The sequence below is a fragment of the Solanum stenotomum genome, chromosome 2 (genome assembly GCF_019186545.1).
Source record: "Solanum stenotomum isolate F172 chromosome 2, ASM1918654v1, whole genome shotgun sequence".
NCBI classification, from domain to species: Eukaryota; Viridiplantae; Streptophyta; class Magnoliopsida; order Solanales; family Solanaceae; genus Solanum; species Solanum stenotomum.
The window spans coordinates 1,202,646-1,228,253 of NC_064283.1; the positions used below are offsets into that span (position 1 = coordinate 1,202,646).

At 36.4% G+C, this 25,608-nt stretch overlaps 2 protein-coding genes and 1 pseudogene across 5 annotated transcripts; 2 read left to right on the forward strand and 1 right to left on the reverse strand.

Moving 5' to 3' along the window:
- The first annotated feature begins 3,430 nt into the window (after nucleotides 1–3,430).
- On the forward strand, nucleotides 3,431–16,024 carry LOC125854387 (uncharacterized). Of its 3 annotated transcripts, none has more exons than XM_049533918.1 (13): nucleotides 3,431–3,650; nucleotides 3,745–3,832; nucleotides 10,726–10,912; nucleotides 11,039–11,129; nucleotides 12,927–12,962; nucleotides 13,090–13,188; nucleotides 13,793–13,923; nucleotides 14,075–14,123; nucleotides 14,210–14,299; nucleotides 14,379–14,432; nucleotides 14,912–14,977; nucleotides 15,575–15,672; nucleotides 15,759–16,024. In XM_049533918.1, exons 1-13 carry the CDS (start codon nucleotides 3,573–3,575, stop codon nucleotides 15,826–15,828), a joined length of 1,137 nt encoding a protein of 378 aa, XP_049389875.1. In that variant the 5' UTR covers nucleotides 3,431–3,572; the 3' UTR covers nucleotides 15,829–16,024. The 3 variants fall into 3 exon arrangements, with proteins under 3 accessions (XP_049389875.1, XP_049389876.1, XP_049389877.1); XM_049533919.1 differs by lacking the exon at nucleotides 3,745–3,832 and adding an exon at nucleotides 10,517–10,604; XM_049533920.1 differs by lacking the exons at nucleotides 3,431–3,650; nucleotides 3,745–3,832 and adding exons at nucleotides 10,164–10,422; nucleotides 10,517–10,604.
- A 1,868-nt stretch (nucleotides 16,025–17,892) lies between these two features.
- LOC125854380 (tubulin beta-1 chain) lies at nucleotides 17,893–20,527 on the forward strand. Its single transcript, XM_049533912.1, has 3 exons — nucleotides 17,893–18,398; nucleotides 19,353–19,622; nucleotides 19,710–20,527. Exons 1-3 carry the CDS (start codon nucleotides 17,996–17,998, stop codon nucleotides 20,390–20,392), a joined length of 1,356 nt encoding a protein of 451 aa, XP_049389869.1. The 5' UTR covers nucleotides 17,893–17,995; the 3' UTR covers nucleotides 20,393–20,527.
- Nucleotides 20,528–22,372: 1,845 nt separating this feature from the next.
- LOC125854392 (uncharacterized) lies at nucleotides 22,373–24,494 on the reverse strand (annotated as a pseudogene). Its single transcript, XR_007445399.1, has 4 exons — nucleotides 24,004–24,494; nucleotides 23,589–23,651; nucleotides 23,387–23,461; nucleotides 22,373–22,948 (listed from the first exon to the last, which is right to left on the reverse strand). The product of XR_007445399.1 is annotated as an uncharacterized LOC125854392 (transcript).
- Between the last annotated feature and the right edge of the window lie 1,114 nt (nucleotides 24,495–25,608).

Consider the following 25,608-nt stretch of genomic DNA (forward strand, 5'->3'; position numbering starts at 1 on the left):
GAGAAGTCCGTAAAATTGACAACCAAAGGAATGATCGGTTGGGACGATGGAGCATTGGTGTTGCTAGATGATTGATCGATTACAGGGCTTCAAAGAGTAGATGATGGACTGGGCAGATTTGAGGTAGGTGGTGATGCAACTGGATTAGCTGGTCGATGGGGAATTGTGATAGGGGAAGATGCCCAAGGGATCGAATATGTTAGAGTAGAGGGATGGGGACCTAGAATTGAGTCTGAAGTAAATGGAAATATGGTTTCGTCGAAGCGAACATGCCTGGCTATATAGAAACGGCCAGAGACTCTATCAAGACAACGATACCCGAGGTGTTTGGGGCTGTAACCAAGGAATACACAAGGCGCGCTACGAAAATCAAATTTGTGTTTGTTATAAGGTCGGAGATAGAGAAACCAAAGGCATCTGAAGGCTCTTAGGAGAGAGTAATATGGTGATTTGCGAAATACATGTTCAAATGGAGACTTACCACTATTCGAGGGTGATGGGAGTCGATTTATTAGATATACAGAGGTGTCGAAGGTAAAGTGCCAGTAACAGGATGGGGTGGAACTATGAGCTAAGAGACTTAAGCCCGTTTCAACTATATGGCGATGTTTCCGTTCAACTTTGCCTTGTTGTTCATGGGTGTGAGGACATGAGACTCTGTGAGAGATTCTGAATTGCGAAAGGATAGGGGAAAGAGCACGAAACTCGTCACCCCAATCCGATTAAATTGACTTAATTTTGGTGTGAAATTGATTTTCAATCAGAAGCTTAAACTATCTGATTTTAATTTCATTGGAAATCCCCAAGAAAATTTTGAAAAATCATCAACAAACACGAGAAAATATTTATGACCATCGAAAGATAAGTGAAAAGCAGGACCCCAAACATCGACAAATAATAATTGCAAAATAGAGGAGCTTTTATTAATTGAAGGTGGAAGATGTAACTTTTGTGACTTGCCGAGTTGGTAAGCACTACAAATATGATTAAAATTAAACCTAGAACAAGGTAAACTATGCGTCTAGATGACTTGATGGAGCACTCGTTTGTAGGATGACCTAGACGAAGATGCCAACACGTGGACAATGTTCTGGAAGATATAAAAGTGGATGGTGACTTGGAGATTGCTCGTGGTTGGGAAGGTTGAAGCTTGAGTGAGTACAAACCATCATTACTCTGCCCTGAAAGAAGAGGTGTCTTGGATGCTCGATTCTTAACAATAAAATTAGAGGGATGAAAGTCAAAAAAGACATCATTATCACGAGCAAATCTCTGAACAGAAAGTAAACGTTTTGTGATTGAAGGGACATAAAAGAATATCAGTAAGGGCTAAGGATTTGGAAGGGAGAAAGAGCGTGAAATTACCAGTGTGATGAATAGGAAGCCCTTGCCCATTCCCAACTTGAACTTGATCCATACCGTTGTAGTCCTCCACATGATGCAAGTTAGCAAGATCGGGTGTGATGTGATGGCTGACACCGCTGTCCGGATACCAATTTTGGAGTGCGATATGAGGTGATTGATGAGTCAAATAAGCTGACAGATTGATCGTGTGATTGTATAACTGAAAACAATTTGGTGCAAAATGATTTACACCATTACAAATTTGACAACGCGAGCGAGAGTCCGGTGAGGACCACTAATTTACAGTGGACGAATTATTGCGATAACATTGTCTGCCACCACGATTTCCTCATCTACCTCTCTTGTTGTTGCGACCTCGTCCTCTGTAATTTTGCTAGTTGTATTGGCTCTCGTTTTGGGAAGCACGCTGGCTAAAATTTGCAGAAGGATTGACAGGCAAGTCCGACATAGTAGATGGTGAAATAGATAAGGACGAGAGTGCCTGACCATGAATAGATTCATAGCTTAACAAAAGGTTATGTAGCTTACTAAAAGTGACAGGTTATTGTCGAGCAGAGAGAGCAGTTACAATATCTTTGAATTCACTTCGAAGGCCTTTGAACATATAAATATTTTGATTAGGAAGGCAAACTGGATGACCAACAACTACTAGTTCATCGATAATTAATTTGACCTTGTGAAGATATTGAGTGACGCTCAAATCCTCTTGTTTAAGATTCTGAAGCTACGTATGCAGGTTTAGAATTCGAGTATTCGATGGTGACGAGAAGGTTGCCTCTAGAGCATTCCAAATAGATTTTGCCGTAGGTACCCCTATAACAATTGGAATGGTCTCCTCCGAGAGAGATAAGATAATTAGACTCATAATCAATTGATCTTGTTTGATCCACCGAAGATATGCCGGATTGACAACATCTTGTTCGCCATCTTTGCCTGCCATATGAGAGGGCGGGCATACATAACTTCCATCTACATAACCAAAAAGCTCTTGTCCTCTAAGAAACGGACAAACCTGTGTTTTCCAAAAAAGATAATTCGTAGATGTTAATTTTATGGAAATAAAGTGATGAGCGTTGTTGAGAGGAGAAGGAGATGGGTTGCTTGCTTGAGCCATGGATGCCGTTTGAGAGGTGGATGATGAGTCCGAAGTATGGTCTGATACCATGTTAGAACGTGATATTCTCCAGAAGCAATAACCAAATGATATATTATTTATATCCCTCTCTTACAATGTGTTATGTCTATTCCCGTATTTATATATAACAATAGTAGTATGAGTTATATGTAACTTGGGAGATCTAATTATACTAAACTAAGTTATCCCTTGTCTTTAGGATTACTAGTTGACGTAGGAGTCGAACTCTTCAAAAGAGTAGTTCCAATAGGTGAAATAGACTCTATATAATTAATAGAACTCATGTAGCATTCTTACCCTGATTATGAAGCTACCACAATGTCTAGCAAATCCTTATTGAATAAGTTAGGAAATCCAATTGTACGATACATTTTCATACAAAACAACAAGGTAGTTGATGCTTTTGGCAAAACAGGGATCCAAGCAACTAACTAACAACCCATCCTCCTTTGTGCAACCTTCTTCTGATACTGTCAAATATTATATTGAAACAGATAAAACAAAAATAACATCTAACTAATTAGTTTCTTCATCAATGTATAATAACTTAATAAAATTTGGTAACATGAGTATAGTTACTAGTAGTGAAAGCGATCATGTAGTCATATCTACTACACATGTAACGCCTTAGCTTATAATATAATATTATCTTTCTAAAAAATATTACCTAGTAATGAACAAAAAGAAGTTTCCAAAATTGTTTATAACTTAAATCTGAAATTTCAGAGGCGAACGACGATATAAAATTTTTCCAAGTCATTCATAGCGATTGGATAAGCTCTCCGTCGAGCTGCCGATTTCCCTCCTATCCTAATGACAAAATGGAATTCAAAGATTGTTTCTCTAGACGAAAACGTACTATTGCAGTCACATTTTAAAAAATATTTACATATACAATTTAAATAGTTAGCTGAAAGGGGCTACCAGCTAAACTTTTCAACAAAAGTATAAGCCCAACGAATTATCAGACAGGGCCCGTATCCATCGGTATCGTTGCCGGATCAAAAGAAGCACCGATTAAACTCCGACGGCAACTAAAGCAATCTGTGTGAAATTCCGCCGATTCTCCGCCATGGCGATCGACGTAGTCCCTCCACTCATCGCTGCACAGCTGAATTACCTAGCCACTCACGCTCCATTCTCTGTTAAGGTCATTTTATATGCTTCTACTAAAAAAAATTAGGTCATTTCTATAAACTTGCTTATGGTTATTCACTGAGATCGAACTTTGGAGCTTGTTTCAGGTAGAGAATATGTGTTCAGGAGGCAAAAACACTGGTTTGCTCGATCGATTCTCCTTAGTAATCCCCTTCTGCCTTGATTGCATCAAATGTGAGTTACTTTTTAACTTTCTAATTTACATTTCTGTCGAAGGTTGCATAGTGAATTAGTCTAGCTGTACATAGTTTGATGTGTTAACAACCTGTATTGTTGATGATGAAATTTGGGGCAGGGGATGTGATATACAATGCCGTGTATCCGTTAGCAGCACCAGATGTTATATTTGGGGCTGAAGATGAAACGTTTCGACCTTATCATTCTGTAAGTGATGCTAGTGACTCAAAGTCATTGAAGAATCCTCTTACTGACTGGAATAATAGAGATNTGATTTAAAATTATTTTTTATGTGTAGTAAATATTGAATCTCGTTTGATTTTTTTATGTGTTTGCGTATTCATGTTTTGAACTTCATAGTGAAATTCTTGGCCTGCCACGGACTACAATCAACATCTCACATCCCTTTATTGGTGTATCCTTTGACTTCACTTCATATATACTCGGATCATTCTATTTTACTTCTCTTTTATCTTGTCTGTCATAAATGTCATTCCACCTTGCATGTATAACTTTGTTCCTAATCCTATCTCTATTATTATATCCACACATTCATTGGAGCATCATAATCTCTATTATCTCTATTTGTTGAATGTAAACATTTATTATTAGCCAACGTTCTACCCCGTACAAGAAAACATATATAACCACCACTACACAAAGAAAGAAAAATTGTATTAAAATTACATATGAGTGATATAATTAACGTAGTGTACGAACAATAGTTAGAATGTTAATTCACATAAGCAAATACTTATCAAGTGATCTCCCTCCTCAAGGTCATTTCATGTTCAATACAGATGGTGCCCACTCCAAAGAAAACATTTATGGAGATATTGGAGGAGTGATCCGTGACACTAGTGGATGGTGGATCATCGATTTTGGAAATAGAATTATTTTTCTCAACTACATCTCTACAAAACTTCAAGCCAGACATTATGAGCTTAAAATGACCCTTGATCACCTTTTGTTCTCTAGTGTAGGCGATGTTAGAACGTGATATTCTCCAGAAGCAATAACCAAATGATATATTATTTATATCGCTCTCTTACAATGTGTTATGTCTATTCCCGTATTTATATACAACGATAGTAGTATGAGTTATATGTGACTTAGGAGATCTAATTATACTAAACTAAGTTATCCATTGTCTTTAGGATTACTAGTTGACGTATGAGTCAAACTCTTCAAATGAGTCATAACAGTAGTTCCAATACTTCTCTTGCAAGCTGAAGGTGGAGGAATGACATTCAACTTGGAGCAAAGAAACTCAAATCGGGCTGAAGCAAGAGGTTTGGCAAGAACATCGGCAAGTTGATCTTTTGTGGATAGAAATTGAATAGAGAGATCATTGCGAGCTACCTTGTCACGGACAAAGTGAAAATCTATCTCCACATGCTTGGTGCGGGCATGAAAAATTGGATTGATGGACAGATAAGCTGCACCAAGATTGTCACACCACAACATAGGAGATGTGCGAAGTGGAATATTGAGCTCAAAGAGCAAGGACTGCAACCACGTGAGCTCAGCTGCAGCATCAGCAAGAGCTTTATATCCAGATTTGGTTGACGAGCGAGCAATAGTCTGTTGCTTCTTAAATGACCAAGAGATCAATGTATTTCCAAGAAAGATTGTGTAACCACCCGTGGACTTTCTGTCATCCAAAGAGCCTGCCAAATCTGAATCAGTGAAAGCCTGTAACACTAAGTTGGATGAACGAGGAATGACAAATCGATGATGCATAGTGAGCTTGAGATATCGAAGGTTAAGCTTTACAATAGACCATTGATTTTGACTTGGAGAGTGCATAAATTGACAAACCTTGTTAACAACAAATGCAAGATTCAGCCGAGTCAAGGTGACATATTGCAAATCTCCAACAATAGTTCGATACAAAGTTGGGTCATCAAATAAAGGACTATCACCGGCATGAAGCTTAGTATTCGGTGCCATAGGAGTGCGCACTGGTTTGCAATTGTGCATTGCGGCCAGGGTGAGCAAGTTTGCAATAAATTATTATTGAGAAAGATAAAGTTCGGTGGCAGTGTGCTTCACTTCAATACCTAAACAGAAACTTAGGCAACCTAAGTCACGAAATAGAAAATTCATCTCCTAACTTGGATATAATTGATTCCAAAAATGAGGGATGGCTACTAGTGACGATAATATCATCAACATAAACAAGAAAATAAGCTGTGACACCATGAGCTTGATAGACAAATAGAGATGTGTCTGTTTTGGAAGGAGAAAATCCGACAACCATGAGAATTGATAAAGGCGCATGTACCATGCTCTCAGTGCCTGTTTGAGACCATATAGGGATTTCTGCAGCAAACATACATGATTAGGGAGGGATGGGTGAACAAATCCAGCAGGTTGAGCCATGTATACACGTTCCTGAAGGTGTCCATGTAAGAATGCATTTTGGACATCTAACTGGCGCAATTGCCATCCTCTAGACGCAGCAACAATGAGGACAACCCGAATGATTGCAGGTTTGACAACTGGGCTAAACGTCTCAAAATAATCTTGACCTTCTAGTTGATGAAATCCTTTGGCAACTAAACGAGCTTTGTAACACTCGATATTTCCCAAAGAATTTTTCTTGATTCGAAAAATTCACTTATTGCCTAGCATATTCATGGATGAGTTAAAAGGGACAAGTGTCCAAGTTCCATTGCGTAGAAAAGCATTCATCTCCGCAGACATAACATCTCGCCAAACTTTATGTTTATTACTTCACTGAAGCTAGTAGGTTCGGTAAATGGAGGGGATGATAACTTGGAAGATGGAACTGTGGATAAATATGAAGAGAGAGTCATATGTCTAAGATGCATGTGGTGAGTGCGTTGTGGAGGTTCTACGGGTTGAGATGTATGTTGCATCGATAACGGAGTAAATTGGTGTGGTAAGAAGAAGTCCGTAAGATCGACAACCAAATGAATGATCGGTTGGGACGATGGAGCATTGGTGTTGTTGGATGACTGATCGATTACGAGGCTTCGAAGAGTAGATGATGGACTGGGCAGATTTGAGGTAAGTGGTGATGCAACTGGATTAGCTGGTCGATAAGGAATTGTGATAGGGAAAGATGCCTAAGGGATCAAATATGTTAGAGTAGAGGGATGGGGACGTAGAATTGAGTCTGAAGTAAATAGAAATATGGTTTCATCGAAGCGAACATGCCTCGCTATATAAAAACGGCCAGAGACTCTATTAAGACAACGATACCCGAGGTGTTTGGGGCTGTAACCAAGGAATACACAAGGCGTGCTACGAAAATCAAATTTGTGTTTGTTAAAAGGTCGGAAATAGGGAAAACAAAGTCATCCGAAGGCTCTTAGGAGAGAGTAATCTGGTGATTTGTGAAATGCAAGTTCAAATGGAGACTTACCACTATTCGAGGGTGATGAGAGTCGATTTATTAGATATACAGCGGTGTCGAAGGCAAAGTGCCAGTAACGGGATGGGGTGGAACTATAAGCTAAGAGACTTGAGCCCGTTTCAACTATATGGCGATGTTTCTGTTCAACTTTGCCTTGTTGTTCATGGGTGTGAGGACATGAGACTCTGTGAGAGATTTCGAATTGCGAGAGGATGGGAAAAAAAACACGAAACTCGCCACCACAATCCGATTGAATTGACTTAATTTTGGCGTGAAATTGATTTTCAACCAGAAGCTTAAACTGATGAAAAATTGAGGTGGCTTCTGATTTTAATTTCATTGGAAATCCCCAAGAAAATTTTGAAAAATCATCAACAAACACGAGAAAATATTTACGACCATCAGAAGATAAATGAGGAGCAGGACCCCAAACATCGACAAATAATAATTGCAAAATAGATGAGCTTTTATTAATTGAAAGTGAAAGATGCAACTTTTGTGACTTGCCGAGTTGGCAAGCACTATAAATATGATTAAAATTAAACCTAGAACAAGGTAAATTATGCGTCTAGATGACTTGATGGAGCACTCGTTTGTGGGGATGACCTAAACGAAGATGCCAACACGTGGACGACGTTCTGGAAGATATAAAAGTGGATGGTGACTTGGAGATTGCTCGTGGTTGGGAAGGTTGAAGCTTGAGTGAGTACAGACCATCATTACTCTGCCCTGAAAGAAGAGGTGTCTTGGATGCTCGATCCTTAACAATAAAATGAGAGGGATGAAATTCAAAAAAGACATCATTATCACGAGCAAATCTCTGAACAGAAAGTAAACGTTTTGTGATTGAAGGGACATGAAAAATATTAGTAAGGGCTAAGGATTTGGAAGAAGGAGAGCGTGGAATTACCAGTGTGATGAATAGGAAGCCCTTGCCCGTTCCCAACTTGAACTTGATCCATACCGTTGTAGTCCTCCACATGATGCAAGTTAGCAAGATCGGGTGTGATGTGATGGCTGGCACCGCTGTCCGGATACCAATTTTGGGGTGCGATATGAGGTGATTGATGAGTCAAATAAGCTGATGGATTGATCGTGTGATTGTATCGCTGAAAATAATGTGGTGCAAAATGATTTACACCATTACAAATTTAACAACGCGAGCAAGAGTCTGGTGAGGACCACTGTTTCCAGTGGACGAATTGTTGCGATAACCCTGTCTGCCACCACGATTTCCTCATCTACCTCTCTTGTTGTTGCGACCTCGTCCTCTGTGATTTTGCTGGTTGTATTGGCTCTCGTTCTGGGAAGCACGCTGTTTGAAATTTGCAGAAGGATTGACAGGCAAGTCCGACATAGTAGATGGTGAAATAGATAAGGACGAGAGTGCCTGACCATGAATAAATTCATGGCTTAACAAAAGGTTGTGTAGCTCGCTAAAGGTGACAGGTTCTTGACGAGCAGAGAGAGCAGTTACAATATCTTTGAATTCACTTCGAAGACCTTTGAACATGTAAATATTTTGATCAGGAAGGAAAACTGGACGACCAGCAGCTGCTAGTTTATTGATAAGTAATTTGACCTTGTGAAGATATTGAGTGACGTTTAAATCCTCTTGTTTAAAATTCTGAAACTGCATATGAAGGTTTAGAATTCGAGTATTCGATGGTGACGAGAAGGCTGCCTCTAGAGCATCCCAAAATAGATTTTGCCATGGGTAGCCCTATAACAATTGGAATAGTCTCCTCCTAGAGAGATGAGATAATTAGACTCATAATCAATTGATCTTGTTTGATCCACTGAAGATATGCCGGATTGACAACATCTTGTTCGCCATTTTGGCCTGCCATATGAGAGGGCGGGCAGACATAACTTCCATCTACATAACCAAAAAGCTCTTGTCCTCTAAGAAACGAACAAATCTGTGTTGTCCAAAAAAGATAATTCGTAGATGTTAATTTTATGGAAATAAAGTGATAAGCGTTGTTGAGAGGAGAAGGAGATGGGTTGCTTGCTTGAGCCATGGATGCTGTTTGAGAGGTGGACTATGAGTCCGAAGTATGGTCTGATACCATGTTAGAACGTGATATTCTCCAGAAGCAGTAACCAAAAGATATATTATTTATATCGCTTTTACAATGTGTTATGTCTATTCCCGTATTTATATACAACGATAGTAGTATGAGTTATATGTGACTTAGGAGATCTAATTATACAAAATTAAGTTATCCCTTGTCTTTAGGATTACTAGTTGACTTAGGAGTCGAACTCTTCAAAGGAGTCATAACAATAGTTCCAATAGGTGAAATAGACTCTATATAATTAATAGAACTCATGTAGCATTCTTACCCTAATTATGAAGCTACCATAATGTCTAGCAAATCCTTATTGAATAAGTTAGGAAATCCAATGGTACGATACATTTTCATACAAAACAGCAAGGTAGCTGATGCTTTTGGCAAAACAGGGATCCAAGCAACTAACTAACAACCCATCCTCCTTTGTGCAACCTTCTTCTGATACTGTCAAATATTATATTGAAACAGATAAAACAAAAATAACATCTAACTAATTAGTTTCTTCATCAATGTATAATAACTTAATAAAATTTGGTAACGTGAGTATAGTTACTAGTAGTGAAAGCGATCATATAGTCATATCTACTACACATGTAACGCCTTAGCTTATAATATAATATTATCTTTCTAAAAAATATTACTTAGTAATGAACAAAAAGAAGTTTCCAAAATTGTTTATAACTTAAATCTGAAATTTCAGAGGCGAACGACGACATAAAAATTTTCCAAGTCATTCATAGCGATTGGATAAGCTATCCGTCGAGCTTCCGATTTCCCTCCTATCCTAATGACAAAATCAAATTCAAAGATTGTTTCTCTAGACGAAAACGTACTATTGCAGTCACATTTTAAAAAATATTTACATATACAATTTAAATAGTTAGCTGAAAGGGGCTACCAGCTAAACTTTTCAACAAAAGTATAAGCCCAACGAATTATCAGACAGGGCCCGTATCCATCGGTATCGTTGCCGGATCAAAAGAAGCACCGATTAAACTCCGACGGCAACTAAAGCAATCTGTGTGAAATTCCGCCGATTCTCCGCCATGGCGATCGACGTAGTCCCTCCACTCATCGCTGCACAGCTGAATTACCTAGCCACTCACGCTCCATTCTCTGTTAAGGTCATTTTATATGCTTCTACTAAAAAAAATTAGGTCATTTCTATAAACTTGCTTATGGTTATTCACTGAGATCGAACTTTGGAGCTTGTTTCAGGTAGAGAATATGTGTTCAGGAGGCAAAAACACTGGTTTGCTCGATCGATTCTCCTTAGTAATCCCCTTCTGCCTTGATTGCATCAAATGTGAGTTACTTTTTAACTTTCTAATTTACATTTCTGTCGAAGGTTGCATAGTGAATTAGTCTAACTGTACATAGTTTGATGTGTTAACAACCTGTATTGTTGATGATGAAATTTGGGGCAGGGGATGTGATATACAATGCCGTGTATCCGTTAGCAGCACCAGATGTTATATTTGGGGCTGAAGATGAAACGTTTCGACCTTATCATTCTGTAAGTGATGCTAGTGACTCAAAGTCATTGAAGAATCCTCTTACTGACTGGAATAATAGAGATATGACTAGTCTTTTCACTCTGGTCCTGCAGCTGAGGTTGGGCATTTTCACTTTTCACATCATTAGTTTGTATACTGTCATTCACTTAAAGAGCATGCATTGTGAAGTGAGGACATTTTCTGAAAAAAGAAGAGCTGAGATTTAGCTTTTTGTGGTTGTTAGGGAGTTGTACAAGGCGTACCAAAAGAAAAGAGTTGAACAAGTTGATGATGACAGGTTGAAGTTTGAAATCAGCACAATGCTTTCCAGAGAGGTAAGCTTCTAGTTTGATCATCAAGTTGTTGTTTGGGATAGATTATTCGTGTGCACTGGACATCTTTCAGTAGTAAGATGATCATTGTAATTTTATTGAGTTGTAAAATGGGGACTGTGTTGTGTAATCTAGCTCCGACAGTTTTCCGAACTTGTTAGCTTGTCATTAATTGAGTCTTTGGCTGCTGCTAATTCGCCTCCAATGTAAGTAGATGATATGGAATCAGGGGTTCCTCCCAATGGAGCTAGGTGTCCTATTGCATTGGTATTATTGGCATGATCGTGACAAACAACAAATTATACTTGATTCATTATAACTAAGAAGTAAATGATACTTGTAATGAAAATCAAATCTTAGAGAGAATCTCAAAAAAATGGGAGTGTGTAAAGCATCTACTACAGGCATCTACATAGTTCTTGTAGAGAGACTCAAAACTGAGCTCTATGGATCCTTAAATTCTTGTTTGGAAATAGTGGAGGGATTGTCAATTTTGAATACTTTGTAGCCATAGTTTCTTTACTGTCTAGAGTATATAAAGTCTCAGTATGTTATATATGCTTATGTTTCAGACCTAGTGTTATGAGCTAAGTTGCTCGGACTAGGATGCGGGTGCCCGATATGGGTGCAGATCTAGAGGTTGGATCCTTCATGATGTGATTTTTAAGATTCGGGGATACAGGTGCGGATCTAGAGGAGAATTTAGGAAGGATATTAAAGGAAAAGGAGTGACATAGAAATTTCTACATAAAAGGCATTCCATTTTCTTCAATTTCATCTTAGCTTTTGTATTGATTATAGAAATCATTAAAACTGTCCAAGACTTTCCCCATTGATTTTGGTCAAAGTACCCAAAATTGGTTGACCAAATTGGACACGGATCCCACACCCACACCGATGTTGTGTCGACACGGGTGCGGCACCAAAAGTGAAGAGTCCAAGCAACTTAGGTTATGAGCATATATGGTCTGCTCAGACTCTTCACTTTGGGTGCCGCACCCGTATCGATAAAACGTGGGTGTGGGATCCATACCTGATTTAGTCAACTAGTTTTGGGTACTTTGACCAAATTCGAGGTAGAAATTCCAGACAGATTTGATGATTTCTATAATCAAAACAAAAACTAAGGTGAAATTGAAGAAAATGAAATACCTTGTATATATAAATATCTATTGCCACTCCCTTTCCTTTTATCTCCTTTCGGGATTCTCCTCATGATCAATTTTTCTCCTCATGTTTTCCACATAATATCTCATAATTTAGGTTTTATAACTCTATTTTTACATATTGGAATTATTTTAAGCCGAATCCCGCACCCGTATACCTACATGGATCCGTATCCCCGAATCTTAAAATTTAGATCATAGAGGACGTGACCTCTAGATCCATACCCGTATCGGACACCCGTATCCGAGTCCGAGCAACTTAGTCTATGGTTGCTTTCTAAGGTGTATATCAAAATTTGCTGTCCAAATTGATCTAGGTAACATACATCATCCTGTGTGGTGAATTTTGAAAATGTCGCTACATTTCAATTCTTACGGTGGATTGCCTATTGCTTATAGGTTTAACTATTAGGATTATGTGTGATGGATTCATAGGGCTCATTTGAGTGCAAGAGTTAACTCTAATGTTGATGGTTTTCTGGCCTAATTTATTAGATTGAAAGACTCTATAGAGGGGAAGGGGTTTTAAAAGTGTGATCGCGGCTCCACCCCTCTCCTCCTCAAATTATAATTTGTACTTTCTATAACGAGCTTTAATTTATACTTTGTTCTGTTTTTGATCATTATGTTGCAGGGGATTGAAATGTCTTTGAGTTCAAATATTGATAAGGTACTCCACTGTCACTAACACCTTCATTTAATAATCCCCTTTCTTCTCTTATGTGAAAGGATTATCCTGCGTAACGTTCGAATCTTGACTATATGGATGGTTTCTGTGCCATTAAATTGTAGTGTAGCCAGAAGAGGTTAAATTTGCTGTCCCACTGCTGGATTTGGATTTAAACAAAATGGTTGCGGGATCCACTTGGCGTCATCCACAGAAGATATACCTACAGGTCGGCTTTCTGGGGGATCTTTCCGTACATTGTGTATACTTGTCTGTATATATGACCAGAAGATGAAAACACTGATTAAATTTTAATATCTCCAACACAAATGAAATAGTTATATGGTTTGATTGTCAACTGAAACTAAGCCCTAGTCTCTCAAATCTATTTTAGTTTGCTTTCCTTAGTTTTAAAAGTAATAGCTATAATAATTAAAAGAATGAAGATCACATTTTAAATAAAATGGTTTTTCTTAAAGAATCATAGTAGTAGAAGATACTGATTGAAGGAGATTTAAGCATGGCATCATTTGAGGATCATTTCAGGCATTATTTTTGCATATCTTCCGGGGGAAAATTAGGATGAATGAATGCAATGCATCTTTTTTGTCATTTACTTGATTTCATCTCATTCTTAAAGCTGCATCATTTAAGTGTTAAAACTGAAACTTTTTGTGGAGGTTAAATCAGTTCATTTGTTGGTTTAATTGTTTCTTCAGCTTGTAAATTATCATTGAGGCTAAATGAGTAATTTATTTGTCTAATCATCTTTTGGCTTGTCAGTTTTTCTTCCTTTCCCGGTTCTCACTCGATTAACTTTACTAATGTGACAGGTTATATATCCAGTTGGCAGGAAATACTCCAGTGCTCCTACTGCCCCACGTTTGAAATTGGTATCTTCTCCTGAATTGAAGGCTGTCTTCTCAATTGATGATTTCAGGCTTCCTGCATGGTTGGATGGAATGTAAGTTCTGATTATTGCTGCAGAAGCAGGCACCCTTGTCAACCCTTCTCCTATTTGAGGAACATTTTTGTTATGTTTTCCTTTCCAACAAAGTTGCGGTATCATTTTATGTTTCATAATTCTTTTCTCTTTCTTCTCTTTTAATTTCTAGGTGCATGGCTGAGTACCTTCCGACTTTAGAAGAGATGCTTGAATCACAGGTTAGTTACTAATTTCTCCATTGGAGTTTATGCCAAATTATTTTGTTGAAATTCTCTTTCCTGTTTTGTCCATTTGCTCTTGACAGATTAAAGATGCAGTTGCATCCATTGAAAGTAGAAGGAAGCTCATTATGGCATTAGCTCCTCTTTTTGGAAGGCCAGTGGAAGCAGATCCAGTATGCAATCTTAATTCTGTAGTAATTAGTATGTCCGCTGATAGATGACATGTTCAATGATCCTTTCTTCGTTTGTCAGCTTTTCTGCAGGAAGGCGACCTTTCTATCTTCCTCTGGGGTATTTACTTTTCTGGTACGGTAACTTAATGACTTGTAAGCAGACACACAGATAGTAGAAATTTCTCTCCTGATGTGATGCTTGGAAGCATTTTATTATAATTATTTAAGGCATGTTCTCGGGAGGACTGGGTGCATAAATTTCAGTTTTTGCTTCTCAAAGAGAGGGGGGGGGGGAGAAGACTTTGATAGCTGAAGAACGATGGGAAGTTGAGTAGAATTTCAAATGAATGCAAACACCTGATACAAAATAGTCCATACATCTATAAGAATAACTCAAAAACATAGAGAAATAGGTCATGGTCTTACCTATAGTTGCAATTCGTTCAGCAAATACGTTGCTCTTTTTTCTTCCACAAGATAAAGCTTTGTTTGACATGCTGACTGGAGACCATGTTCCCATGATTGAATATCTTTGCTTGTGCTGCTTATATTGAAATGTTATTGATGAGCGATTATTAGTAGATAAATCTTATAATATCCTTGATATTTTAGGTTCATGTTGCCATCCCACTTCAGTTCCCTAAGCAGCAGCCAAGTTTGATGCTTCAGAGTTCCCAGGTAAAATAGTTTGTGTAGGTCCCCTTGAACTATATTGGTGCCTTCTTACCTTTACTATATTTTATTCTTTTCTCCATGTACCTTTTCTTTTGATTTGCCACACTTGAGCTGAGGGTGGAAACAACCTCTCTACCCCACGAGGTAGGGGTAAGGTCTGCATACACTCTACTCTCTGCAGATCCCACTTGTGGGATTTTACTGGTTATGTTGTTGATGTTGTTGTTCAATAACGTGACAGGATTTTTTTTTGAGAAAGATATCGTGACAGGATTTTAGATATTTTGGTATGTTTTTTTGTAATATCGAGCGTCTTTTAGTTTGCCTTCATGAGCATGTAATATTAAGCATGGAACCTTTTTGTGAAAAAATGTAGTGGTTATGCCCCCCAATTCTTGCCCGCCATTCTGTGATAGGAGTGGCATACTTCTCAGTTTTTGCCCTTCCACTCATCTGTTTGTGCTTACTTTGTGCGAAAATTTTGATGGTGCTACCACTTGATTCACTAACCCCAACTTGATTGGTATCGAGGTGTAGTAGTAGTTGTTGTAGTATCGATTGACTGGGTGCTCATATCTGTGCATTGGCATGTTTGTATAGCACTTTAATTCTCAAGGTCTGCCCATCAAGTCTCCAGTCACTACTGAATACCCGTGGAGTCCCAGATGGGAAACGTCAGATATGGCTGAGCGGATCTTGTAAGTTTCCACTTGTTGCTGCTTGTATGATGAAAAAGGTTGCTATTTGTGTCACTAACACTACTTTTTGAAATCAAATTTTGCAGTGATTTCATTGTGGAAGAATGCTTGAATTTCAAGAAATACTGCAACGAATCCATGCTTCAAAATCGATGAAAGCAGCTGTTACAAGAATTCGTTTGTTCTACATTTTGGTGATGTCCTGTATTCAAGTCTTTAGCTGTTGATCTTTGTATTGTAATGTTTCTAGATGTGCATAAGAAAGACCCCAAAAGGACGTATAAACTTCCTAATTTCGTATGTTTTTCTAAACTCTATTTTGGTGACATTTTCTGTGATTCTCGTCTGTTGTGGTAATGAATATGCTTTTATGATAAAAGCTACGTTGCATGGACTCTCCGAAACAAGAGCCACGCCCCGTGCCAGATCCTCCAAAAATGCACTACTTCTGGAGTTCTCCAGAGAATCGGAGCAACATAGGAAATAAGTATGTGTTATATTCATGCCCTTATCCTTTGAAAATCAAGTCTCTTTCAAACAAAGGGAAAAACTTTACAGATCCTCTGAATCAAGTATGCTCTTGAACATTATAAAAAAGGCAAAGAAGTAGAAGCATTTTTATTACCTATTTCGTCATTTTGTTTGTTCTGGATTCTCATAGTCACATTACGATAGATCGTCTTAAACAGGTTAAATTAGATTTTTGGCTGATCATGACTAATGGAAAACGAATTGGTGAAGTCAAAACACACTAAAAGTACTTGGAGTTGAAAGTAATGAATTCAGTTAATATTTGTGGAATCTTTTTTAGATCAGTTTTATGTGGATGAGCTCAAGCATTGAAGTGTACCATTATTCAGATCTAAAACTCTGGTGTTGTCCCCATCTAGTACTGTAGTTGGAGTTGGCATCTCATATATAAAAAAAAACATAGTGAAAATAATATTAGGTGGTGATCACGATAGGATACTTGAAAAAAAATATTGCAAGTAGACAAACCATATAGTAATTGAGACAAAAAATCAGTAGCTGTCAACACCACAAATATCATAAATACCTCACTGGCTGTGGGGTTTGTGCTCGTGAAAAAACTTAAATATTAGTAATAAAAAAGAAACATAGCACGTGAATGAAATAATGGAGGTGAAAACAGTAATGAAATGACAATAATTGAGTTCTTGATCCAAATGATTGTTTAAGTTTCCAAATTGTTTCTAGTTATTAAACACAAAATATTCTTCAACACTTCTATCCACTTTTTGACAAAATTTGATTGGATCTACAACTACTACTAGTAGTTTGTAGGCTTTTAAAGGTTGTTTTTGTGTGTTAAGTGATTACAATAAGGTTAATAAATAGAGTAATTCAAATCAAAGCAAAAACAGAAAAAGATCAAGTTGAGTAGAGAACTTGATCACGATTCAAACATTACTATATATGTGAGGAGCTACATCAAGGATAAGACAATATGATACTCAACAAGATTATAATTTAAACAGTTATAAGCGTCCTGCAGTGCACGATTCAAATTCATTGATTAATATATATAAATTTGAATGATCTTATACACTTAATAACTTCCACATCCATCCTATGTTATTCTTCTTTTTATTTTTTTTTAATCTTCAATTATTGTGTTGATAAATATAAATTTAATGACTGCTTAATTACTAAGTGGGATGTATAATAGAAGCGTTGAATTTGACTGAACTCAACAAAAATACATATTTAGTAATATCAAAATTCAACCCAATAACTCAAATGGTCAATGGATTCAAATCCTAAATCAACATATGTCTATATATGCGTTACCTAACTTTTAAGATTTTTTCATCCCCTTAGAAAAAAAAAACATTTAATTCCTTCAATCATAAAAATATTTATCAAAACTCCCAAAACATCACATATATCTTTCTCATAACATCTTATTTTTAATCAACATTATTCTACACTAATAAAAATAATAACAAGTCACTAATTTTTTTTCTTCTAAAAATAAACATTTTTTTGAAAGAAAAGAAAATATTTGAGATGATAAAAGAGATTATTTAATTAAATTAAATTAATTTATTGTGCGTTAAGAAGAGAACAAAAAGAAAATAATGGATGCCAAAAAATATCGGTGGTGAAAATCGTGGGACCCATATTCTTCTCACCCTATAATGTAGGGTCCATCAGTTATTGCGTGTTTATGTATTCCCGCCTCTCTCCCCATTACCACTAGAAATATCACTCTCTTTCCCATTTCTCCCTTCATCTTCATCTCTTCTTCTTCTTCTCTCTCATTCTCTCATCAAATTTTTCACAAAAAAACTAAGAGAAAATGAGAGAAATCCTTCACATTCAAGGAGGACAATGTGGAAACCAAATCGGTTCCAAATTCTGGGAAGTTATCTGTGATGAACACGGTGTTGATCCTACCGGACGTTACAAAGGAACCGCCGCTGAGTCCGATCTTCAACTTGAACGTATCAATGTTTATTTCAATGAAGCTTCTGGTGGACGTTATGTTCCTAGGGCTGTGCTTATGGATCTAGAGCCTGGTACTATGGATAGTATCAGATCTGGTCCCTATGGACAGATCTTCCGTCCTGATAACTTTGTGTTTGGACAGTCTGGTGCTGGGAATAACTGGGCGAAAGGTCATTATACTGAAGGCGCTGAGTTGATCGATGCTGTTCTCGATGTTGTTCGTAAAGAAGCGGAGAATTGTGATTGCTTGCAAGGTTTTGTTCATTTCTAATCGAATTTTCATTTCGTTTATGAATGTGCCTGTTGCCTTTAGTTTCTGTTTTTCATTTTCATTGCGAATTGCTTACTTATTATTCCGATTGGTAGTTAACAGTGCATATATTAGATCTCTTTCTTATTGTCATTCCTAATCCTATGCTAATTGACCCGATGTATGAGCTTATAGTTGACAGTGCCTTTAGTTTCTGTTTTCGATCTTATTGCTAATTGCATACTTATTCTTCCTATTGATAGTTAACAAGTGCCTATACTAGATCTCTTCCTCATTTTCATTCCAAATCCTATGCTAATTGGTCTGATGTATGTGCTTATAGTTGACATAGCCTAGATGTAACCGAATTTGATCTTGTTTTGATGCTTGTTTGTTGTTTCTATGAATGTACCTACGGTAGCATAGTCGGTTGTATACAGATCTCTTTTACTCATTTGTAATTGTATGATCTATGATGAAAATGCCTATATTTGCTGTTAACAACTTGTCTGACTCAAAGTATAAATAATGCTGATGCGTATGTGCACATTTGAATGTTCATATAAAGCCTGAATCTCATAGAGCACACAAATGATTGCCATAAAATTGTATAGTCTAGCAGAAGGATAAATTTAACTTTCTCATTATGCATCTCACAACAAATCATACTCTTGTAGAGTTCATGACCGAGTACTGAGATTTATGATGTGTCTGGATCTTACTGATGGCAATATTAGTCAATCGTCTTGTTTTCCTTTTCCTTCCAGTTTTAGAAATTTATCTAAGATCTTATACACACTGATTCTTTCTTGAAAATTTCTGGACAAGTGATAGTATCTATTGAATAATCTTTATATGTTTGATGCATCAATTTGGTGATCCTATTTCTACAATTATTACTATTTGTTGATTGAGGGGTGGTAGTTGACTGATTTATATTCTTTGTTGTGTGGATCAGGATTCCAGGTTTGTCACTCACTTGGTGGAGGGACTGGATCTGGCATGGGAACACTACTGATTTCCAAGGTAAGGGAGGAGTATCCAGACAGGATGATGCTCACATTCTCTGTTTTCCCTTCTCCAAAGGTGTCTGACACTGTTGTAGAACCATACAATGCTACATTGTCTGTGCACCAATTGGTGGAGAATGCTGATGAATGTATGGTCCTTGACAACGAAGCTCTATATGATATTTGTTTCAGGACTTTGAAGCTCACTACTCCAAGTTGTAAGTGTTTCTCTTTAGTGGTAACCAATATTATGATCTGCAAGTTTAAGTAAGCAAATGATTAATTTGCCCTATTTTCTCTTGTAGTTGGTGACTTGAACCATTTGATCTCTGCAACCATGAGTGGTGTTACTTGCTGTTTGAGATTTCCTGGTCAGCTGAACTCAGACCTGAGGAAATTGGCTGTGAATTTAATCCCCTTCCCACGTCTTCACTTCTTCATGGTGGGATTTGCCCCACTAACCTCTCGTGGATCACAGCAATACATATCTCTAACAGTGCCAGAGCTTACTCAACAAATGTGGGATGCCAAGAACATGATGTGCGCCGCAGATCCCCGTCATGGACGTTACCTGACAGCTTCTGCCATGTTTAGGGGTAAGATGAGCACAAAGGAGGTAGATGAACAGATGATCAATGTGCAGAACAAGAACTCATCCTATTTTGTTGAATGGATCCCTAACAATGTCAAGTCTAGTGTATGTGATATCCCACCAACTGGGCTGAAGATGGCATCCACATTTGTTGGCAATTCAACCTCCATTCAGGAGATGTTTAGAAGGGTGAGTGAGCAGTTTACTGCCATGTTCAGGCGCAAGGCTTTCTTGCATTGGTACACAGGTGAAGGAATGGATGAAATGGAGTTCACTGAAGCCGAGAGCAACATGAATGATTTGGTTGCAGAATATCAACAATACCAGGATGCTACAGCAGATGATGAGGAAGAGTATGATGATGAGGCCGTTGATGATCATCAATATGAATCCTAAAGACTTGTCTACATTTGATATTTGTTGGTTTGTTCAATTTCTGCCAAAGTGAACTTGTTATGTTTCCTATTGTCTTCTCTTCATTTGAACTTTGTGTTTGGTTTGTTGAGAAATGAAATGTCTTTTATTGGTCTATATGAATATACTGTATTACAGTAGCTTCTTATACTTGTTTGTGTATTGCAGTTTCTTGCACTTAAGATACTATTCTAGTATTATAATATGCATCCGTACTCCTCTAAATAATATTCTCCAGCAGTTATTTTATTACATTTGATTTATCTTTTTTTTCCCTGACTGCTATTGCATATTTACATTGGAGAAACATTTCATTTCTCTTTAATCCGTAAACCAATGACCAATTCTCAGTCCCTTATTATATTTTGCCGTAATCCATAACCAATTCTCAAATTCTCTCATATTTAATGTATTTTTTTCACCAATTTTATCATTAATGTTTCGAAAGCTGAATAAGGGGGTTTCACGAGCATTTCCTTGCCCTTAAAGGTACTTGGACTATACTCACATTAATTTGAGCCAAAATATCCAAAAAAATAAATGGACACAATGAATTTGATTAGCTAATCAAAGTTTTTTAAGAAAAATAGATAAGGAAAATAATATTCAGCTTCTTTCATCATTGTCTTCCCCATATTAAATAGTGAAACATGGCTATATCCACCACCCCCATTATTTTAAGGTTGTGGACCCTTATTGTTTGTTTTTTCAGCTATTCAATTCAGTTGATTCAATTTTTGATTTATGAATGGGGGAACCAAAATATATCTAGATTGAAGAGTCTAACTAAAACAAGTTTTAATTATATTTCAGCTTCTCCCTTGCTTTGAAGGGTCTAACTAAAACAACTATGAATTAAAGTACCAACATTAAAATTGAGATCAAATTAAAGAATCTTTGGCCTTCCAATTATGATAAGTGGTACAAAATAAACTGATTCAAAAGACCTAATTAAACCTAAATTCATTCAAATAAACTTATTCTGTACAAATAATTGGAATACAAGTGTAAGGCGGCCATCAAATTATATCAACAAAAACAAAATAGCCAATATAATCTCGCCATGAAAGCACTTAATTTTGCCAACAAAGAAAAAAATGCAATAAATATAAGGTAATTGGGATAAAGTATGCATCAGAGTCATGGAAGTAATAGGAAAAAGCATCGCTCAAACTTCAATAAAGTTTGAGCTTCTTATATCCTCAATAATAATGTCATCGTCAGCATACCCCTTTTGCAATCAATTTTCAATCAAACTATAACAGAAAACACAACAAAGAGAATGAGTTATCGTGAAATTAGTCGATGTGCACATAAATTAACTCAAACAATGACAAGAGAAAGAAAAGACACAACATTTTTCACATAGCCTAGAGAGAAATTTTAGTCACTAGTGTTAGTATATACAGTAGCAGTCACCAAACCCTTAACCTAGTTTTATGTTGACCTAGTTAATACTGTAGCCCAGTTTTATTGATTTGGGCCTATTATGCCTCCAAGTTACTTGGGACAGAACAAAATCAATCAACTACAGATATTTTGATTCATTATGCCTTTCTGAATAGTACAAAGATCCACGCGTCCAATAATCAGACAATAACTAGATGTTGACATTTTGAAAATTTTCTCATTCTTTAATATATTGATAAAACAACATGATAAGTGGTTATGTTTGAACTTCGAAGTGTGTGATTATCTATTCTAAGAGTTTAAGACATACTTTCTTAATATTTAATTATTTTCAGGAGTGCTCAAGCTAACTTTTGCACACCTCGACTAATTCCACGAGATACCTAGGGGCTAGGACATGTGAGAAGAATCACCTAATGATTTTTTTTCTCCACTAAAGTTTGAATTTGAGACCTCAGAATTCTCAATCACTTCATTGATCACTCAATTACCAAAATGTCATGCAAAATAATCCAATTGCTAAAAAATAAAAATCAAAACCTAAATCCAGGGGAATATTTTGTTTATATGATCAATGAAAAGTATACGTACATCATTATAGCTCATCAACTAATGTACGATACAATTTCACTTAGCGACATGACGAAAGCAAAAAAATAGAGCTTCGCTCGATTGGCCTTCCGTATCGCTCAAAAAAATAATACTATCATTCTATGGAGGGATCAAAAATACAAAAAATACCTACTATCTCCTCCTTGGTGGTCTAATAAAACCAGATGAATTCTTAATTTCTATTCTTTTAATCCTCCTCTTCCTTCTAGCTTCAGCATATTGGGCCTTCCTTTCAACATTCATTCTATCGATATCGAACGGGTCCAATGTGAAAGCCTCGTCCACCGTAACATTCAGATCCGGAAGGCCCATTGGGCCTGGGCCCAACCCATTTGAGTACAAATGTTGGGCCTGTTGCAGCTGGCCCAATGGGTACTGAAATCTATGGAAAGCTTCTGATCTTGAAGCAACCTGATCCATAATGAACGGCTGTTGACGATTGGGCTCTATTCCAGGATTACTGTAAAGTTGACCTAAATTAACACCACCCCCTTGGAAATTCACCATTCTTGTTACCTGTAATTAACGAAGCGGAAGATCACAAAATGCAACGTAACAAGGAGGTCGTTAGCCTGTAGATTACGCGAAGGAAGAAGCTGATTGCTAACAAGGGAACTTGAAAAATAGAGTAATAATATGTTATCATGAGTTAAATTATACACTTTTTATCATAAACTAATAAGCAAACTTGAAAAAATAGAGAAATAATATATCATCACAAGTTAAATTATACACTTTTTGTCGTAAGCTAATAATAAAAGTCCAAAAATAGAGTAATAATATGTTATCACAAGTTAAATTATACTGATAACGTAAACGTTCTTTCATGCGATTAGTGTAGCAAATGATCAATTTTGTGGACAAATTATGCAACCCCCCCACCCACCCCCAGCAAATCTCAAATAAGTGAGAAAATAGTAAATATTTTTACCAAAAATAGAGATGAATATTTACCTCTTCTTTCATTGCTTTCAACTTCAAATTATAAGCTTTTTGTTTGTTGTAGTAATTACGAACATTCTCCACTTCCTGTACAAATTCCATTTCCACCAATAAATAAATAAAATATATCAAGAAAAAAATAAAAGAAGACAGAGGATAATTTAGGAAAAGAAAATAAAAACAAAATTTATGTTAACGGAATTTACAAACTTACCCCTGTAAGCGATTCTCTGCACTGAGATAATTGTTTTATTTTATCCACTAACTCCTCCCTCGTCTGCAAACCAATCAACAATTTTAATACTCAAATCATTCACCAAATTCCCAATCATAAAGATAAAAATTTCTTGCAACAAGATTTAAATTTCTAGTCGAGGATTTTTCGAAAACAGTCGATTCTATTTGTGAGATTTCACTGGTATGTTATCGTTGTTGTAACGAAGTTAAAATTTCTATTAAAAATGGCCCACTTTCATAAAACAATTATCCGAAACAGCGGAGAAGGCACTGAAACTGGTTAATAGAGAAAAAAAGGAAACAGATATCGAATCGTAGAAAACAAGTTTTGAAAATCAATTAACAATTATGAATTCACGAAGAAGAAGAAGAGAGAGAGTTGAGAATAGTACCTTTCGTTTATAGCTTTTGCGAGAAGAATGTTTGGATTTTTCATCAGATTCACTTGGGGAAAATGAAAGAGGAGTAGCAGGGCTAGTAACTTCAGCTTTAATTTTTGGTTCAATTTCGTTTTCATCGATTTTCGAACTTCCTTGAATAGAATTTGATGAGTTGACGACGGGAGAAGAAGAAGAATCGATGCGTCGATTAGATCTCCTTTTTTTAGAACCCCAAATTACCGAACAATATTGTCTTTCTCTCACTAGATTTTCGAGATCGAGTAGAATTTCTACTACTTCAATTTCATCTTTAGATGGATTATGAAACAAATCACACAGTTCGTTCTGCTTGCTGTTTTTCATTCTGGTTGAATTTTTGCGGCGGTTTGGTAGGAGAGAAAATTGAGAGAGAAACAGAGCAGAGGAGGATGAGGAAGAAGAAGATGGAGAAGTGGTAGGGGGTTTGGTAATAAGGGGGAGAAATCCATGGAGTTTGTGGCTGATGACACGTGGCAAACAAATAGAGATGGGAGGGTTGTCTAGGGTTTATGCTTTGAGCCTCTCTTTTTTTTTCATTTTAAAAATATTTTCCTTTTTTTCTTTGTGTTTTTTTTTTCCTTATTTGAACAAAATAGAATTCCTTAGTTCTTAAAATTCCTTTCTTCCTTATTTTTTTCTTTTGATTTTACGTTCGATGTTCGATACTCATGTAAGATATAGAGTCAATATTCTCTATTAAGGATTTTTTCATACTAAGGCTCAAAATTGAGATTTCTAATTAAGGGATGAACTGTCACACACCCATTGCACCACACCTTTTAGTGGTTTTTGTCTCATATTAACTATCATATTTTGCTATTCTATAATTTTTAAAGTCTGGTTGAATTAGATTAATTCAATAGTTTATAATTACGATTTAGATATTAAAAATATGTACGAAAAGCATTACTATAAGTTATACTTCTACTTGTATCAATATAATGATCAATGCTAATTAAGTTTTACTCTCTAAAATAAAACACGACACATATTATGAGGCATAAATATAATACAGTGTACTAATTTTTTGGTTAGTTTTTAAAAAAAAAAAAAAAAATCACTCAAAAAAACTTCACATTTTTCCAAGAATGTTTGTTTAAATACAAATATACAATGTTTACTCTCAAATTCATTTTCTGAACTTTAAATTCAAAAAAGGAAATTGTTTAACTTTCAATCAAATCTATGTCTAAGTACCTACGATGACGAAAAGAGTAGAATAGGAAAGGTCAATTTTCTTACTTAACAAGAGGGAATGAGAAAGTAGTGCATACATCAAATCAATGGTATAACATGTACTTTTTACAAGTTTAATTACTTAATTATGATTATTATTATTTTTTAATCTCAATAGTTAATTAGGGGACCAATGTAATTTATTACCTGTAATTATGTCAAGAAAAAATTTTCTTTTTTCTTTTGGTGATAAGAGATATAAATTGGAGTCTTAAAATCAATTTAATTGGCGTCAAAATAACTTAATAACATTAGGACTATAATAAGAGGTTTTGGACTCAAGTCCTAAAATTAAGGAAATACTTGAAATAAAGGTGGAGCAGGATTTTAATTTTTAATTTT

Coding starts and splice junctions, on each gene's coding strand:
- LOC125854387 (XM_049533918.1), top strand. CDS start 3,573: ATGGCGATCGACGTAGTCCCTCCACTCATCGCTGCACAGCTGAATTAC. Junction 14,124..14,209: donor AAGAGATGCTTGAATCACAG/GTTAGTTACTAA, acceptor TGCTCTTGACAG/ATTAAAGATGCAGTTGCATC. Junction 14,978..15,574: donor TGATGCTTCAGAGTTCCCAG/GTAAAATAGTTT, acceptor ATGTTTGTATAG/CACTTTAATTCTCAAGGTCT.
- LOC125854380 (XM_049533912.1), top strand. CDS start 17,996: ATGAGAGAAATCCTTCACATTCAAGGAGGACAATGTGGAAACCAAATC. Junction 18,399..19,352: donor GAATTGTGATTGCTTGCAAG/GTTTTGTTCATT, acceptor TGTGTGGATCAG/GATTCCAGGTTTGTCACTCA. Junction 19,623..19,709: donor GAAGCTCACTACTCCAAGTT/GTAAGTGTTTCT, acceptor TTTCTCTTGTAG/TTGGTGACTTGAACCATTTG.